This window comes from Schistosoma haematobium, chromosome 2, assembly GCF_000699445.3.
Source record: "Schistosoma haematobium chromosome 2, whole genome shotgun sequence".
In the NCBI taxonomy this organism is placed as follows: Eukaryota; Metazoa; Platyhelminthes; class Trematoda; order Strigeidida; family Schistosomatidae; genus Schistosoma; species Schistosoma haematobium.
In genome coordinates, this window is record NC_067197.1 from 33,815,541 (window position 1) to 33,831,993 (window position 16,453).

The following is a 16,453-nucleotide window of genomic DNA, read 5'->3' on the forward strand; positions in this document are numbered from 1 at the left end:
GCACTACTAAGAGATGCTTTTACGTTCAGCAATTGAGGTGAATAGAAGCTCACTACAATCTACCGAAAAAAGAATTATTGCGGACAAAAATGACTCATTTTCACCTTAAATCACCAATCATCTGATTGTTTTATACCAACCACGTTCAAGAAAGCGTAAACAATTTCAACCTTTATCCACTGAGTTCAATAAGTTTCTCTCAGTTGGAAACACTAAAACCATGATATGTACTTAAAACATTTGTACTATACTTTACGTTTTCCATTTCCATGTAATAATGACAATAAAATTTCAAGTGTGTAAAGTCAGAGACCATATATTTGGGAAACATAAACAAACATATAATATATTAGGTTTATACAGGTTGATTTTTGCACAAAGCTAAACAAACAAAGCTTATGAACATAACATTACATAGCTGATCATAAGAAAGTGAATATTCCATTTAAATGAAATAAAAAGGTTTTGACATAGTAGTTGAGCAATAAGCAACACTGACAAAGAGAAAAGACACTGAACTACTGAGTAGAATGGCAGTGATCATCAAATCACTTGAAAGTTATAATTATTTCGATAGTTCTTCTTAAGAGAGTGAAACTCAAACAAATTCTCAATAGTTAAAGCAGCATATTCATATCATCCTATTGTGGAATCAGATGTAGATACAACCTTCGTATTCACTCGACTTGATGATGATGCACTTTTGGACTCATTTTCTCCTGATCTTGAACGCCTACTAATCAATACGCTAGACCAATTTGGAAATAACTTTGTTTTTGTGGAGTTCATCAAAGAAACGAACCCCAAGGCTGCACCTTGCCCACTACTAACCAGAGCTGCAACACGACTCAGAATGGTTTGCTGAGGTAGGAGACTTGCAAGCAGCTGGAATATCCATACAGCACCCAGAGTGATTGATAAATGCAAGCAAATCTTGGCTACATTGCGATTACTTTTATTAGGTAGCTGAGTAGTTTTTGAGTCCATACTGGCCACTGATTCGTCTTTGATTGGTTCCAGTGTTTTTTTATGGTCTAACAACCAAATATACATGCCAACCATTAGTAGTATGATAGAATTCATTGCCAATAATGCTGTAGTAGGTACCAAAAACCACAGAATGAAAGCCGCATGCACTGTGAACCATGGTCGCTTTCGATATTTCATTAAACAAAAACCTGGATTGAAGTTTGACATTAGACTTGAAGTTTCAGAACAATTGATTCCCTGTTCCCTGCTAACGTAAGTTACATCATGTGTGTAATTGTCACTGTTCGTCTCTGGCTGACATGAATCTGGTTGGTAAACTTGATTAAGAACAAGTGCGGGTATCACAAAAAGTAATGGTAAGGTGATTGCAAATACCGTTGAAAATATGGTACGCTTATGAATAGTGGTCGACTGGTCTCTTAGATTCTTTCGAATCACCATACTCTAGAAACAAAAAAAAGTAGAATAAACTTCAACACAAAGTATAATAAATGACAATAAGGTTCAACAACTATCAAACAACAAATACTTTTCAATCATTCATATACGTATGTTCAGTAGTTAATTTTATATGTATATTCATGATAGAATTTTCAATTCTACTAATCATGTATTAGTCCATTTTATACTTTCAGTATGAATCCCTTATTAAAAAATGATATCACTCTCTGTTGACCATATGATTCGTTGTGAAGTATATTAGTGTTAATGATAATGTAGTCTGTCTTATTAAAATTTACTATTATAATTGTTCATGCTAAGTACTACTTAAAAAAACGTGAGAGCGGAAGTGAAACAACTTTTACATAAAAAAGTGTTTCAATCCTATGCCGAACTGAAAGCCAAAAACTATATCTAAGTAATGTAAATTATCTGTTTTAACTATCCAACATCAAATAGAACGGCAACAAAAAAGAAATATCGCATCATAGACTTACTTTTATGGTGTCTGAGTTTTTCTTCTTCAGCGAATCTTCATCTGTACTTTGACGCGTTATTTTAAACTTTATGTATGCTAAGCACACTTGACATGTGTGAATTCCTCCAAAGGTGTTAATCAAACTCAAACCAAGTGTTAACATCCATGCAAAAGTTGCAAGGAAAAAGTAGTGCAATAAAACTGCAACTGTAAGACAACATCCACTACCCGAATTGTCTCTTTGGTTAATTAGCAATGGCAATGTTAAATAGACCAACAACAAACCAAGCATAGAAGTTGCTAGCCCCATCAACAACTGATTAGAAACTCGACGTCGAAACTCTCGCGTCTTCCCATATACAATTAGTAGCAAGCATAGACTGAATGCAGATAGAATACACACTAGTAACTGGAGTATATCTAAAACAGATTCAATTGTACGAAGAGTTTTACTCCCCTTCATCAAATCATGATTGCTAAAACCATCGAATTCAATGTAGTTTTGTGGCAACACTAAGAATTCATGCCATTTAAACTCACTCAAACTGAACACTTCTTGTGTACTTTGTGGCTTGAGAAATCTTTTCTTTCCACATGGACGTCTCCAACTCCGTGGCAGCATTGAATTGGCAACACATAATCTGTCGGTATCATGAAATGTTCGACAGTGCACAAATACATTGAATAAATCGAGACGTTGTAATAAAACAGATCCCGTCGGTTCTTCATCTGTAACAGTTGAAGTTAACTCATCATGGCAAATGGCACAATCCAAATTAGCATGAACTCGTCCGTTGACTTTAGAAACAACTGGTGCCATTAGTCGAACATCTTCAGTTCGTATACGAAATGTTAGAAAAGCTAAATCCAGCGAAATAAAATGTCTGTTTTTAGCACTAATATTCGATGTGTGCTTTAGTGAAGCGTCATCAAACTTGATGACCAAATCTCTTGATTTACTGCAACGGTTCGCAATCTCACTTGGTGTGCCTAGTGGACAATGTGCAATAGCTTCAAACCAACTACCATGTTTCTCTAGATCAGCAACATCCGAAAATGTTCTAGCTGAGTGAACACAGTCAGACTTAGGTATTGTCGAAAAATCTACTGGTTTGGTATCTTGACGAAAATTCTTAAAATCTACACAACAGTCAGAATTAATTACACACATTTCATCACAAAAGCAATCACCAATTGGAGATTTACAACTTTGAGGACTAGGTGTGATAGATTGTGATTTAAATTCACTGACTGTTGAATCATCGCCATTTAAATTATCAAACCATGACAGTGATAATAATAAGTATATTATTAATTGAAACTGAAAAGTATATGACGAAAATCGTTTTATCATTAAAAGTCCAGTTAGAATATTTCAATTATATTGGTTTCATTTATGAATAAGCAACTAATCAAAAATGTGTTTTTTTTATCTGTTCATATAATTACAACAATATATGTTATGAAACTGATATGTTCAAATGAATAAACTAGTGAATATAAAGTACGTCAACACGATCTTTCTCAGAAGATGAACAATTCATTTTATTCATTTAAATAGTTGATAATATTTATGTTTTTATAGATTTTTTACATGGGAAATTAATATGATTGGATGATGAAAAACAAATATTTGATTGGTTAATTGCCAACCATGATAAAACATAACTTAGTTAAATTATGTTTATTTGTGCTTCAAGTGATGTATTTATTTGAAATGTTGGAAGAGGTCACCTTGGTTATTAATCGGTACAAACTGTATCAACTTTGATACAGTGAATATTAGAATTTTAGAATAATTGCTAAATTATAATCTATGATATCCGAATACACTATTGCCGCTATAAACAATATATATTCAATACCGTTCATTTCGACAATATTATCATGAATAGTGTCTTCCCAGAAAAGTGTGCATATTATAAGTAAGTAATGTTCGAAAAGTGAACTTTTAAGTTACCCAAAGTACAACAGTAAATTTTGACAAGAATCATTCAGTAACTCTATGGATTTAAGACTTGAAATGAAAATTAATATATTTACTATAAATGTATCTATCAGTATGTGGTTGTGGAGATTATTAAGTTTTTTATTGAAATCATGAACCGATTGATGTTAGACCACCATTGAAAACCTGGAAGCACTGGACATCTGTTTCATCCTATTAATGGACTTTTCAGCAGTGAGCATCCACCATCCCGCTCACGAAATTCGAACCAAGAGCCTTCAGTCTCGCTCCCAAATGCTCAACCTCTAGACCACTGAGCTGGCCGGCATCTAATAGTGTTAATGTCTAACTTCAATCAATCCACGAAATTGCGCGACCATCTTCCATTGTACTGAGGTAGATACCTTTCTCTGCCCAACCCAGCTGTAAAACATTAATACTATTCGGAAAGCTTTATTTATTTTAAGGACATTTATATAAGTAAACTATGATCGTTCACTACCTAAATTTAGAAGTGATCAATTTCGAAAATAGATCCATTCCAAGATGAAAATTTAGACAAATTTACAAAGAATTACCCAGTAAATTTACATATAGAAAAATTCAGGATATAAATAAAAATTCTTGGACTTCTTAAGCTAATCATATAATAAGAACAATATATAATTTCTAGGCAAATAATGACTATGTCATCACCAATAATGCAGGTTATTATGAGTAGTTTTATTCATCACATAGTGACTAATTAATTAAGTTATGATGAACAAAGACGAATTGTTGGCTAATCAAAAGAAAATAAACGATTAAATCAATTGATAATAAATATTTTTCAATATCTATGTAAATACTACTTTTAATGGTATCATAGATTAATTCAATTTCACTCAAAAAATAAACTGAGGATTATTTCATCAATTCAAGTATCAGATTACCAAAATTAATCTATCCATAAAAGATAACAAATCATAATAGTTGAGGTTTATTTATGGATCTATATGTAATACAAGAAATTTGATCACAGCTACCAAATGATAGAAATAGGATTAGCAATAAGCAGCACATATCAAATATGAATAAAGAAAATATGGCAAAAGTACGTTCATATTCCAACAGAATACAATGATTCACTAGAATATGTAACTTCTTTTATTTTCTTTTGCACAAAAACAGTTCTAACATATATAAGTGTAATCTGTTCTATTAAACTTAATTGTAAAATAGATAAAAATGTGTCAACTTTAATGAATATGACCAAATTTGATTTGATTTATTTTCAAGTATTTCATTGTGACCAGTACAAAATCTACTTGCACCAGTTACCACTCGTCAAGGAGAATAGATCACCTATCAGCATTCTACATCCAACTCTCTACTCAAGAATCCTTTCCAGTTATTTTCAGTTATTATTCATCCTTTTCATGTCTGCTTCCGATTCCCGACGTAGTCCGTTTCTCGGCCTTATACTTCTCAGTTTCTATCCACGATTACAAGTTAGAGCTTGCTTCGTGATACAGTTTGATAATTTCCGTAATGTGTGTCCTATCCACTTCGAATATCTTTTCCTAATTACCTCTTCATCTGGGAGTACAATTCATTTCGATACTTGAAAACATTTCTGATCATTTTTTATGAGATACAATAAGCATCAGTTGTTCGTGTTTTGAGATCTGATCGAATTATACATGTCGCCAATCGTCGTATATAATCATCAACTTGAACCGCGTTAGTGAATAACAGAATTAAATAAGTCAAATACGGGAATGGATTTTTGAATACGTATATTTTGTACATTGATTGATCTAGACAAACAATCAGAGGAAAGAAACGAAGTGACGCGAAATGGAGAAGGCATGTGAGCCGAATCGATTTAACCAAGCGTGAATCTATGTTTATAGTCAGACAAAAATAAGTTACAGACGTGTGATGAGTAAGATAAGAGATGTACACACATACGCTTATATAAAAGCAGTCAAAGTTGATAAGCGAATAAGTGACAAGGTCAAAATGTAGCTTGAGAAAAATGGATAAATTGGCCTGTCCGGAAGGTAGAATAAGGAATGTAGGCTCGACATAGCAACCGACACTACAATTCTTATTATAGACTATTATGTTCCAATAAACTATAAATGCGAATGTACAGTTTAAATAGTGTAATTGAAAAGAAATTTTTTCATTGAATGGTCATTAAATATTATCCACTGACTCATTAGGTTTTGTTTGTTCGTTTACTTGATAACGCCCTAGATGATTTAAATTTGTTTGGTTAAAATTTCTTCTTTTGAACAAGCTCTAGATCTCATGGCTACGGGATCGATTAATTGTTTGTATTCTTTTGGATGGTAAATAAGGCAGTGAAAATGTTTTTAAACCAATTATTTAGTGATCTTTTGGTTGATTCTCTTCACAAGATTATTAAAGAATAATAATTTAGTAGATTCTCATAAGCTGCTGATACTCTGAATCAGGTAAATGAAATTTATTAAACAGACTGAAATATATCACAATGTTACGTAATCCAGACTGAAGAAGTTGTGTATAGAATAAATAGACTTATTAGAAACATCACCTAAATATGGGATAATTAGAACCATATGATAGTAGGATGAAGGAAATATTAAACGGAAAACATGCATTGAAATTAACGTTTCAGTAAAGTAATCACTTTTAGAAGATATTGAGTAAATGTTTATAACACTATGGATCGGTAATTTAAATTATTATATTTATAACTTGGAAACAATATGTTTCTTCAAAATCAACTGTTAGATATGAAATATTTAGAAACTCGTTTCTATTTTGTTTTTTTGTACTAGTCTGAACGATGGAGATCGAATACAGACGTAAAGGCAACGATTGACAAAGCAAAAACAGCATTTCTACATTTGAAGTACATATGGCACTCAAATCACCTGTCAGCCAACTAATATCAAAGTCACTATCTTCAATACGAACATCAACACAGTTCTACTATACGAAGCGGAAACTTAGAAAACTACCACAACCATCTGCTGTGTTTGAAGTGATTACGAGTTCACCTAGTCTGCAAACGGAACAAAGACTCTGTGACCCAAGACCAATAAGCTCCTGATGTGTCTCAGCCCCGCTAATTAGAGAGAGAAGTCCAAGTTCGAACAAGGAAATATATTCCGCAAGCAGCCAGAAGCACGAGCGAAGACAACAGGCACAAATCAAACGTATATATACGGCATAAAACTGTCCCTGGGAAGCGTTACAAAGTAGCATACTAAAAGATACAACGAACCAATAACGTTTAAGATTCTCCCAAGTGCAAAATACGACATGAAGGTGAAAAGAGTGCTTCTGGCGCGAAAACAAAGAAATTCGAATTTTCAAAATAAAATTACAAAAATAAGGTATTTACCAAGTGAGTTCTGAGAGTCTAACATCCCCAACACCATCATCAAAAATGTACAACTGTTTATAAACAGTTGTCAATGCGAGATACTCAGCTTCCGTTGGCTGGATACCATCAGCAACAGCCTTCTGTGGGAGAGGAAAATCAACTCCCAGATGAAGAGGTAATTAGGAAAAGATATTCGAAGTAGATAGGACACACATTACGGAAATTATCAAACTGCACCACGAAGCAAGCTCTAACTTGTAATCGTGAATAGAAACAGAGAAATAAAAGGCCGAGAAACGGACTACGTCGGGAATCGGAAGCAGACATGAAAAGGATGAATAATAACTGAAAATAACTGGAAAGGATTCTTGAGTAGAGAGTTGGATGTAGAATGCCGATGGGGCGATCTATGCTCCTCAACGGGGGTAACAGGCGTACGTAAGTAACCTATTAAATAAATGATATACTGAGCCTCATATATATATATATATATATATATATATATATATATATTTGTAGTGCTTTTCAAGGAAAAACGGTTGACGATAATATTAACACATAAATACTAAGCTCATAGTATTAATTGTTTGTGCAATAGTGTTCACTTAGAAGACAATAATCATCATCTCAAAACGAAATGGAATACAATTGAAAACCATAATGTGTTGAAACGCTTTATTCTGGTTTGATGATCTTCAAAAATGGGCATCAGTGAAATAACACATATTTGGAAAAGTTTAATCTTCGTCATCTTGATAAGTTATTCAATGATATTGAACTTATGTTCCATTCTCTTGAATTTAAACATCGAGATAAAATAAAGAAATACTATTCCCAAATTCAATAATTAAAATCTCTACAATAATCAGCATTATTTGAAAAAGAATTCAGTGTTTGACAATGTAAAGTTTAATGAATTAAAAGATCTAGTTTATAACAAACTGACAATAAATTGTAGATTAATTCATAAAATAACCAAATTAACTATTGACTGCATAAGAACCGTGTAAAAGTATATAAATTAACTAGTATTATATGTTTAATTTGTGGTAGTGTCGAGTCGCAGTTGACTATGATCACCACTATAGATCGATTACGTGCCAATTACCAGGTCAAATCCCTCCGTAGGATAAATATTAGAAGGACAGTTGTAGATTATAGTTAAGATATGTTTGTTGGTGATCTCGTGGTATCGAAATAATACCGAGATCGTGCCAAAGTTTACAGACGAGACTACCGTGCGTACGTGAGTAAGTTCAAAGTCACAAACAACGGAAAAAGGGTGTTTTTGGTACAATTAAACAAAAAGATACAGTAAAACAATCACTGGTACAATTGGTTATAATAATAACTGTTTCCATTACACCAATCACGTTCTCTTCATAAAAGTAGATCACAACAAATTCATTCACATAACGTTTTTTTTCGGTCAAATCCCAGAATCCACATTTTACCCAAAACATAAATAACTACTGGAATTTATTGACTAGATAAGAAGTTAGTGATTGTATATGTCTTTGAGTCCTTTTTTTATTTGTTTAATGAAAAGTATAAAGAATAATTGTATGTATTTCATGTACATACATTTAACATGTTGTGTAACTTACCATACCAGTAATCTATTATATTCTCAGGAACTCAACAATAGATACTTAAAGCGATCATTTGATAAACATTTAGGAATAAAGTGAAATCAATAACACTGATTGTAAGAAAAAATATGAGGAAATTTAATGATATCCAAGATAAAATTATTTTCAGAAGAGTGGTTTGTAGAGATTTTAGTAATTCAATAATTGAATTCATGAATCCGCGATTCCGCTCATGGGATTCCAACACAGGACTACATTTGATTGACTCATGAATTCAACTGTTAAATTACTACAGTCTCCATGAAACCTCCTTCCGACAATAATCATCCACTCACTAGTGACTGGCTTCAAGTGGGATTTCCTGGAGTTCCAGTGAGATGACGTGACCAATGGAGTTCAACCAGGTCTGTTGTAAGATAGTGACTTATTATCGTGAACTGGTTGAAGTTATAAATTAACACAGTTGGATGCCGGCTCAGTAGTCTACAGATTAGGCAATCGCGGGTTCGCGAGTTCGAGTCCCGAATACAGGATCGTGAATGTGCACTGCTGAGGAGTCCCACAATAAGAAAAAATGGTCGTCCAGTGCTTTCAGATTTTCCATGGTGGTCTAGCATCATTTGACTCATGAATTAAACTATTATATAAAATTGTTTAACAATATTATTTCTTATGTATAATTAATAGTGTTATATGAAAGTTAATGAACTCATGATCTGAAAACATGCACAAACACCATTTGTTTAAACGGGTAACAAACAACTCAATTTCTATGTCATCATAGGATTAAAAATCATTCAATCTTGATTACCGATTCCATTATGGTCAGTAAATTTCATTTCTCTCTATACAACATCATTCATTATCAACTATTCAAATAAGTGTAATTAAACTCCTCCACATCATCACTATCACCATCCAATTATACAGTTAATCTTATCAGAAAATCTAATTTATTCAACTATATATAGATTAACTAATTCACATTCATTTCGTTCAATGTTAAACCACTTAATCATTATCAGTGGATTAAAATATTCAGGTCATCAGCATCAACCTTATTTAATTGTGTACAATAGTCAGAATTAAAATTATCATTAATATTATTATTATTATTCAATATTAGATTTTTGGTACAATATTGAATTCTCAGTACATAGTACTTCGACAAGTTACCATTTCTTATTTCTTGATCGATACTGACGATAAATATTGAGTAATCGCCAGTTAGATGTTAGCAGTTCAGGAATCCACATCTAAATAATGTATATTCTTTTCGATGTGTAATCCCAGCAACCATAATATCTCTGATTGTGCTCTTTCTTAACTTGTACAGGTAGCCCATATATTCAAACAGGACGCCTATATAAAAATGAATTTGAAGTGTAATTGTTGATGTATTTTATTATTGAATGAATGTATTGAAAACACTTTGATGAATATGAAATTGACACAGAGAATAGTTTTTAATTAAACGGTGATCATTTCAATTTTGTGGAAGCCAAAAACCAAACCTCCTCCTCAAATATTAGTTCTCATTATTATTCAGATAATTTTCTTATTTATTACCACATCATGTTACTTCTATTATCAATGATGATGACCAATTAATTTATTAAAAGTCACTTCTATTTAACATGGTTTTAAAAATATTGGATAAATCAATAAAGATATAAACTGAAAATTCTTTTTGAGATAATGAATAACTTTAAAATATTCTGATAATTAAGTTTCATCAGTTGTCTTAGATACACTAAAGTCATGTAGAAATACAATTTCATTAAATCTGATCAATAGTTTCTAAGCAATTCATTATAATCCAATTTTTCTATTTACTTTTTTCTAAACATTGTATTACATTATTGCAGATGAAGATAACTAGTGTATCGGCAGCAGCAGCCTATGCATCAGTAGGCCTCAACATACACAAAGGAAAAAATAAGATCCTCAAATACAATACGGAGAAATTTTGGAAGAGGTGGAAAGTTTTATACATCTAGAAAGTATCGTCGATGAACAAGGAGGATCCGATGCAGATGTAAAGGCAAGGACTGAAAAGCAAGAACAGCATTTCTACAATTGAAGAACATATAGAACTCAAAACAACTGTCTGTCAACCAATATCAAAGTCAACACAGTTCTACTGTACGGAACTGAAACTTGGAAAATCAATACAACCATCATCAAAAATGTACAAGTATTTATAAACAATTGTCTATGCAAGATATTCAATATCCGTTTACTAGATATCATCAGTAACAACCCACTGTGTAGGAGAACAAACCAATTTCCAACTGAAGAGGAAATTAAGATAAGAGATTGGAAGCGGATCGAACATGCATTGTGGAAATCTCTAAACTGTATCACGAGGCAAGCGCTTATTTGGAATGCTAAATGGAAACGGAGAAGAAGAATACCGATGAATACACTGCATCGAGGATCGTAAGCAGGCATGAAAAGGATGAATAACAACTGGAAAGGATTGTCCAGAACAGGGTTGGACGTAGAATGCTGTTGGGCGATTTATGCTCCTCGACGATGAGTAAAAGCATCATTTCATTCACGATTACACTCATTTTACAAATAAACTATAAGTCAATGATTATTCAAAAAATATATTCTTAGATTGCTAAATGATTAGGAAAATAGATCTTATCTTACAGTTGATCATGTCGAGAGATTGATCATCAAATGAAAGACTTTATTCTTATCGATGTACAAATATCTTAATCCCATTACACTTTGTTATTAGAATACATTTCGAAAATGTATTTGATCGTATGGGAACAAAACATTGGAATATAAAATATGTCTAATTTAAAGTTAGAAAAATGTTGGAATAGACGTGTGGAAATTGTAGAATACTTTTGAAAAATGTTAGTCTTCTATAGAAGTAACAACATTAGTTTAGTTAAAAGTGACATTTTTAGCAATTTGATGGAACAGGTTCCTGATTGAAATTGTAGTGGAATTCCAGAGAAACGTGAATATAGAACTAAACAATATTATATTTTATGAATAATATTATTTGATGAAATCATTATAGTTAAAAAACTTCAACCATGCAATGATGGCATTACTATTATAATGAGTATTTATTGTAGGTCTATTGCATTAAGTTATGAACAATTATACATTACGAACCTAAGTATCATACCACCATCAACCTCTAGAAATGAAGCAAAAAAATAGCAGCCTGATTTGTAGTGAAATCTTAGGTGTCAATTGGCTAATCTTCAGATCATCATCATCATTACATCCTTCGTCTGTTCAAACACCAAAAATTACTTGACACCAGTCAATAGTTATCGTACTTCATTTGATGATAACTAGCAGTGGAATACTCGATCAGCATTGCGCCTCATTTAAATCATGTCAACTAACAAATCTTCTAGTATAACTCTAAATAAGTGAATAATACATCAATATTTTAGGTTGATATGAATTGGTTAATCGATTTGCGACGATCAAGAAATTCAAGACATTTGAACAATATGAGTTATTATCGTAGTGTAGGCTGAATTATCTTACTTACTCCTATTACCCCCAATGTAGCACAGGCCGCTGACTAGCATTCTCCAACCCACTCTAGCCTGGGCCTTGGCTGAATAATCTGGTCAAATGTAATATAACTTTTTGAAAATCTAAATTATCATAATATTAATTTTAATCCAAATGAATTTAATACAAGATAATTTAGTCATTAAATTAGAATTCTAAATGTTAACATTAATTATGTTATGTTTAAGAAAAAGATATACATTTAGCATACATTTGATCTAGTTATAAATTGTTTTTCATTTATTATGTAATTGGTTTTTCAAATCTAACCGAACGTGAAAACAACAACAACAACAACAACGAGAATATCATCATTATTTCACTTGATAAGTATTTATTGATTGTTGTTCAACACGAAAAGTATTACATTTATTTACTTAATTCATCAGTAATTTTCATGAAATAGTATCTATCCATCATTCTGTTCATTATACTTAAAACATTTTGATTAGGGAAAATAAATGTCCGATTTTACAAAGTATTCCCATAAATCAACTAAGATATCATGAGTATGTTTAATTTAAGAGTGATAATATCTGTTTTGTATTGAATTATTTACAACAACCATCTTAAAAAAGAAACACACACATTTTCATGTTATTATATATTTTTGGATAGTTGCCAGATCTTAATAATTGAATTCGTGAGTCAATTAAAGCTAAACCACCATAGGCAACCTAGAAGCACTGAACGGCCGTTTCATTCTAATATGAGACTCCTCATTAGTGCGCATTCATGATCCCTTCCGGGGGATTCAAACCCAGGACATATCAGTCTCGCGCGCAAATGATCAACCTCTAGACCACTGAGCTGGCCGGCGTCCAGAGATGTTACTGTTTAGCCTCAACTAATCCACGAAATTAAGCCACCATCCAACATTGTCTTCAATGAGTTACTATCTCACAGCACACCCGGTTGAACCCCACTGGTCATGTCATCTCACTAGAACTCCAGGAAATACCTCTTGAAGTCAGTCACCAGTGAGCACGTGATGATTATAATGAAAAGGGGTTTGTGGACGTTGTAGTAATTTAATAGTTGAATTCACAAGTCAAATAAATGTAGTCCTGTGTTGGAATCCCGTAAACGGAATCGTGGATGCGTATTGCTAAGGAGTCCCACAATAAGACGAAACGACCGTCCAGTGTTTCCAGATTTTCTATGGTGATATAGCTTCAATTGACTTATGAATTCAACTTCAAAATAATTGTTTACTGCTATTCTGAGTTAAATAATAAAGATGGAAGCTTTCTAGTTGTGAAATTTTCTCTGTGTCGATTTCATCTTTATCAAAATGTGTTGAATAAATTCATTGCATAATAAAATACTGAAATGTGGGCGAGAATGATAATGATTGGTTGTCTGCTTAGACAGACTTGTAGATAGTCCGACAGGTATCAGATGAGTTATATATTCCCCTATCCTCATTATTATTACTCACCTACTTATAATTGATTTTTTATTGTTGTTGGATTGTGTCGGGTTTTGATGTGGACATATATTTACATTGTGGTCAGGTTAATCACGTGTTCTTGATCTGAGTTTTGTTGAAGTCCTGTAGAATAGACACTGAGAGGGAATCTAGTGTAGATATTTGTCTAAGGTAAATTAACGTCCCATATGTGTAAACGTGGAAACCCAACCGTCATAACATTAGACGAAGTAAACCGAACGTTATAACAATTGGCGACAAGGTGAAAAACGAAGAACCAAGGGTACAAAACCACAAGTTATAACAAATACATTAACAATTACACTAGAAATTCATTTTAATACTGACTATTATACACAATTGAATAAGTTTTGAAGCTGATGACCTGAATAAGTAAATCCACTAGTGGGCCGTCTTCACAGGTATAACATTGAATGAAATGAATGTGAATTAGTTAATCTATATATAGTTGAATAAATTAGATTTTCTGATAAGATTAACTGTATAATTGAATGGTGATAGTGATGATGTGGAGGAGTTTAATTACACTTATTTGAATAGTTGATAATGAATGATGTTGTATAGAGAGAAATGAAATTTACTGACCATAATGGAATCGGTAATCAAGATTGAATGATTTTTAATCCTATGATGACATAGAAATTGAGTTGTTTGTTACCCGTTTAAACAAATGGTGTTTGTGCATGTTTTCAGATCATTTGTTAACCAGAAGAAAAAAAACATTAAAAATACTGGTATCTAAGGCTCATTTAAAGGTAATATAAGAAAACATTAAAATTATTAATTAGCTCGATTATTTTATATTAATGGGATAAATGTTTATTTAAACCAGTTCTTATAAATATACACAGTTGTAATAAAATATCATGTTCTTAAATTTAATTTATGTGAATTGTAAGAGTGAGATGAAACTTCCAGAACTACTACAACCATCATCAAAGATGTACAAGTATTTATAAACAATTGTCTATGCAAGATATTCAATATCCGTTTACTAGATATCATCAGCAACAACCCACTGTGTAGGAAAACAAACTAACTTCCAACTGAAGAGGAAATTAGGCGGCCTACTTGAATATCTGGGCTACCTGTTCCTCCGATCTAGATATTTCATCAAGTTGTCTGTTTTGTTGTTTGTTTTAGCACATCATTATGTCTGTTGTGCTCACAATCTATTCAGGCGCGTTTATGAAAAGTTTACAACCTTTCGCTATACGGGATACAAAAAGGTACAATCAGCGACATCATGGTGGCTGGCAATATGCATTGAAACGAATGAACATTAATCAAATGTGGATTACCGAACTCCTAACATCTAACTGGTCATCATTCAAAATTTATCGCCACAATCGATCAAGATATAAGAAAAGGAAACTTGTTGAAATAATTTATGCTGAGAATTCTATGTTGTACCAAAAATATAATGTTGAATAAAGCTAATAATAATAATAATAATAATAATAATAATAATAATAAATAAGAGATTGGAAACGGATTGGACATGCATTATGGAAATCTCTAAACTGCATCACGAGGCAAGTGCTTATTTGGAATGCTAAATGGAAACGGAGAAGAGGAATACGGAAGAATACACTGGATTGATGATCAGAAGCAGAAATGAATAGGGTGAATAATAATTGGAAGTAATTGGAAAGGATTTTTGAAGACAGTTTTCGACGAGGAATGCTGGTGGGCAGCTTATGTTCCTCGACGAGGGGTAACTGGACTAAGTGAGTAAGTAGTTTAAGAATGTTTTTTTTAGTTAAATTCTGTAGAAAAGTATTGTAGGAACATTTCTTCATTGTAATACTTATGATAATATTAGTTACTTTGGTTGTAATACTGGGATATTCATTGATATCCATGCTAAGATTCTTTAAAATAATCCTGATTACTCAATAATATTCTTTCTTCGTTGATTTCTAATCGTTCATTGTGAATTTGTTTACATTATTATCTAATATAAGGATTGGTTTCTTTTTTTTAGGATGAACATAATGTATACACTTCGTTTTTTTCACTTAACATTCAATTACTTCCATTAACTTAAAATACTAATTTTGCTGCAAATAATGATATCATTGTAAACAATTTCAATAAAAGGTATCTATTTGGGAAGTTTATCAGTGTAGTTTGATTGTTTGTTTGTTTTTCTAAAGATTTACACTGTATAACACTCTTCATTACTATTCTTTATATCCTTTCAAATTAAACTATTAAGTTAATGTATTGTTTTTACTGTGCCATGGTTCTCTGTTGTGTTTAATTGTGCCAATTAACTTATACATAAATTTTTAATAGAGATTATATTTTATAAAGTATATACATAACTATGCTAGTTTTCAATGGAATCGCTAAATATGTGTGGTGTGTATTACTGAAGTCAATATATGTATAAATAGAATTCATCATCAATCGAAAGTACAATGTCTGGCGGTAAAAGATTAAGAGGATCAAACAAAACAAAAAAAACGAGAACAAAGAATGATTGCTGTTGAAATGAAGTTTGAGACAATTGATTGACATTTTACAAATTAAATACTTGTTGTATGGTTCTCAGATACTGTTAAAACGTTCTGTAATACATTCGATTATCCCCATTTGTGTTCTCATTCACTACAATATA

The 16,453-nt window shown here is 32.0% G+C and overlaps 1 protein-coding gene across 1 annotated transcript; it reads right to left on the reverse strand.

Moving 5' to 3' along the window:
• Nucleotides 1–636: 636 nt before the first annotated feature.
• On the reverse strand, nt 637–3,430 carry MS3_00006775 (uncharacterized protein; the record flags this gene model as incomplete). The annotated part of the gene is made up of 2 exons (XM_012942804.3): nt 1,929–3,430; nt 637–1,434 (listed from the first exon to the last, which is right to left on the reverse strand). Exons 1-2 carry the CDS (start codon nt 3,261–3,263, stop codon nt 637–639), a joined length of 2,133 nt encoding a protein of 710 aa, XP_012798258.1. The 5' UTR covers nt 3,264–3,430.
• Between the last annotated feature and the right edge of the window lie 13,023 nt (nt 3,431–16,453).